This window comes from Argiope bruennichi, chromosome 9 (assembly GCF_947563725.1).
Source record: "Argiope bruennichi chromosome 9, qqArgBrue1.1, whole genome shotgun sequence".
NCBI classification, from domain to species: Eukaryota; Metazoa; Arthropoda; class Arachnida; order Araneae; family Araneidae; genus Argiope; species Argiope bruennichi.
In genome coordinates, this window is record NC_079159.1 from 115,806,536 (window position 1) to 115,810,348 (window position 3,813).

Sequence of the window (3,813 nt, forward strand, 5' to 3'; positions counted from 1 at the left end):
CAAAAGTGGCAGCTTAGAAATATTTCCTGGAAGATAAAAAGGAAAATATTTTTGAAGCGTCAAATGTGTTGATATTTTTCATGAACTTTCGGATTATTTAGAAAATGAAGTGCTTTTTTCAAAGCAACTTTAATTCGATAGCATCATGAAGAAACTGAGTCTTCCGCTCGGAAATGATTTAAGAAGGAAATTTATTTTTTCCCCTTTTATTTCAAGGGGAAATCCTTTATTCGCTCATTCTACTTTCAATTAGCTCAATTAGTTAATTAGAATTTAATTGCTTTACGCCTAAGTGATTTTTTTCACAGCTATGAAAACAAATCCATGTTTTGAAAAGGTGGAAAAACCTATACTTGAGAAAGAAGCATAAGTCTTATACTAGTGTTAAAGGCTTTTTTTTTAATATTAGTTTTTTATTTGTGATGAGATTTTGTAACTGACTTTTCACTGAATTTCTCATGTGCTAGCAGATTAAAGTTTCCTGTATTTTAGCATGACATAGATTAATAAATTCAGAGTTTAATTATCAATTAAGTGATGACCTAAATTACGTTCTCATTCTGTACCTATTCTGTACCTCTATAAAGTTTTTATTGGTAGTGAGTTCTATGAAATAATAAATCTCAGAATTAAAGAATAGAAAATAAATCAAATAAAAGGCTTATTTAATGCACCAATAAAATGGTATTGTGATTTTTATTCCATTTTGTTAGGAAATTTCGGCATTAAGGTTCTAAATTCCAAATTCTTTTGTCTCCCGTACTTTATTCTAAAATGATGCAAGCATTTTGAACCTGATATTGTGCGTCATTAGTTTGAGTAAATCACTTCACTTGACATTAACCATATAGCTATTTAATCGGTATCGTATTTGACATTTATTTAACCCGGTAGGTAAGTAGGTAGTTGAGGTTTTTGGCGCAAAAGCCAGATTTGGCCATACTGCGCCAAGCATATGGTATTATAATATAAAACTTGAAATTGAGATGTAATTTAATTTTAAAGTTTCAGCAATTGAATAAAAGCATGGATATAAAAGTTTTAAAACCTAATTAGCACATAAGTAAAAAACAGAATCCCAGCGAATAAATTTGCATAATCAAACACGAAGAATTGTTTAAAACAAGAGTTAATTTTACCTAGAATTAAAATGCGAAGACTAAAATCCTCAAAGAAGGCAAACAGATTTATATTTCGAACATTACTAAATAATTTGTTACAATAAATGGAAAAAACGAAATAGGCACAAACAAGCAAACAGTTATACATTTTTGTACTTCGTTGGAATAATATATTTAAGCTTTTGTTTTGTTGCTTTAGGAGGAGGGAGAGAGGGTGTACTAACATCTGAAGATGTCTCCTCTAGCTCCTCACTAATGTTGTATTCCAGAATGTCCTCCGGAGCACTCGAAGTACTCATTTCCTCATCCGTTGCCAAATCTTCCGCTTTCTTAGATGCAGGATAGTTATGAACATGAGAGGTATCTTCATCAGTAACTATGATTTTATTTTTTGGAGAATTAGAGGAAAGGTTGACCTTTTTCGAAATGGTGTTTGAAAATTGTTTGGGTGAGGTTTTCCAAAACTTAGAACTGTGATTATTATCTGAATTTAGTTTGGATGCTGCTGCACTATGAACAGTTTTATAAGATTTCAAGGTTTTGCCCACAGTTTTGGACAAATAATTCCTATTAATGTTAGAACCTTGTTTAAGTTTTTTCCTATTTTGAACAGTCTTAAAATTAGAGAAGTCTGCTGGATCAGCAGTACAATCTGGAACACCAGATTTAGATAAACTTGTTTCTTTAGCAGTATTATTTGAAGGCAAATTTATAAAGGCTTCAGCAGATTTAGGACAAGTTTCAGAAGGTATATATGATGCTTGGAATACGACGGAAACAGAAGGCAAGACCACAGGGACAATTTCAGTGCTTTTTGTTTGAACCGTTTTTTGCACCGCGCTTGCATAACTTATTTCAGGTGCCGGTAAACGGGCCTTGACATTTCGCTTTGCTTCTGCGTACGTTATTTGTTTCGTAACTTTTTCTGAAATGACTTCCTTTTCAAATTTCCAAGTGGGGCATATACGAGAAAAGGAAGCATGAGAACCTTTGCAATTTTTGCACTTTTCAACCGCAGTACAAGCAGAACTATCATGGCCTGCTTCAGCACAACGGGCACAAGTAAGTGTCCCGCGGCAGGAAGCTTTCGAATGGCCGAATCGCTGGCATCCAAAACACCGTAAGGGATTCGGAATATAATGCCGGACGGCCAATTTCATGTAACCCGCTTTTATAGAATCTGGTATTCTGGTGGCATGAAATGTGAGCACTAGATGTTTAGTGTCAAGAAGTTGTCCATCTTTTCGTATAGTAATACGTCGGACATTAGTTACTCCTTGACTTCTAAGCTTTTGTGTGATTTCCTCAATTGGTGTGTGAAACAATTCACCACACGAAATAACTCCCCTGGAAAAGTTAAGTGTATTATGTGCACTGACGGTAACGGGAATAGAACCAAGATTATCTATTTTCAATATAGTCTGGGCTTGCTTTCGTGTATTGACCTGAACAAGCAAGTCACCAGAACGAAGTTTCCGTACTGAGGGAACATCCCCAAGAGATTCAGAGATAGCCTTTTCTACTAAAAATGGAGAGACTGTATGGAAAGTCTCATTAGCTGAAGACTTTCATTTGACAATAAAATACGTATCAAAATGTTCTTTCAAAATTTTTTCTTTACGTTGATGCCCACTAAAGGGAGATTTCTTTGATTTACCCATACACAAAGTAAGAGTAATTCGGGTCCCGACAGCACCACCCACCACGGAGTCCAACAAGGGAAGGTAGTTACCGGCTCTGGAATTTCCCAGCCTCGGCACTTGCCTTAGTGCTAACCGGAACCTATACGCTCAGGGCCATCTCCAGGAACGTTGACCACCCTTAACGCCAAGCCCCAGAGGATGACCCTTTCGCTTGATCCCTAGCAGACTAACCAATTGATTAGGATACCGGCCGATTGATACACCGGGGACCACAGTGTACCGCCCGTCTAATGGGTTGCCACGCACGGCCAACACGTGGGGTTTTTGGCTGTCCATGAGAAGCAAGAAGCAAACAGAGCGGCGACAGCTTCTCATGGAGAGCTCCCTCGCTTGCCGTCGAGGGAAGGAAAGACACAGCAGAAAGCAGAAGGCGTAGAGGAGAGCGAACTGAAAGGGAGTAAAGATCCCTGGGAACCTCGGGATTGGGACACCCGTACTCACCTACAGTAGGTGAGCCCCTGAGGGGTTATTTAACCCGGTAACCGTAGCTAATATGCAAGTATGAGAATTAAGACATGATATAAATACGTGTCAGTATGTTTGTAATGTGGTTCGGTGCTGCTCTCGGTTCCTGTGATGACCGTCTATGTATTTATAAGTTTTTCCATCATATCTGTAAATAGTTCATTATGTGTTCAATTTTATTTCCTCTTAATAAATTGTGTTTCAATTAAACCTTTCCTTATGTCGAACCCAATCTTTGGAGACTTTATTTGTCATCATTTCCACTGCAATACTCTAATATCAAACGGCTGAATTCCCATCCGTTATATAAGATACCACTTTAACACATTTAACCTTTTTATATCTTGTAGTTCTTGCAGAATTTTTTTTTACTTAATTCTCTCAGAAAAAGTCCTCTATTTGCAGTCACTCTTTATGCTTGCTGCCACATATTCTACAGTATAAAGAATGCTTATTTGTTCCTGATTATTCCTAAAATTTATTAACGCCCTTTTCGGGAAAAAAAAAACGTTGTTGCGTTTTTT

At 36.9% G+C, this 3,813-nt stretch overlaps 1 protein-coding gene across 1 annotated transcript; it reads right to left on the reverse strand.

The window, feature by feature from the left end:
• Nucleotides 1–1,261: 1,261 nt before the first annotated feature.
• On the reverse strand, nt 1,262–2,782 carry LOC129985064 (uncharacterized). Its single transcript, XM_056094985.1, has 2 exons — nt 2,779–2,782; nt 1,262–2,658 (listed from the first exon to the last, which is right to left on the reverse strand). Exons 1-2 carry the CDS (start codon nt 2,780–2,782, stop codon nt 1,262–1,264), a joined length of 1,401 nt encoding a protein of 466 aa, XP_055950960.1.
• Between the last annotated feature and the right edge of the window lie 1,031 nt (nt 2,783–3,813).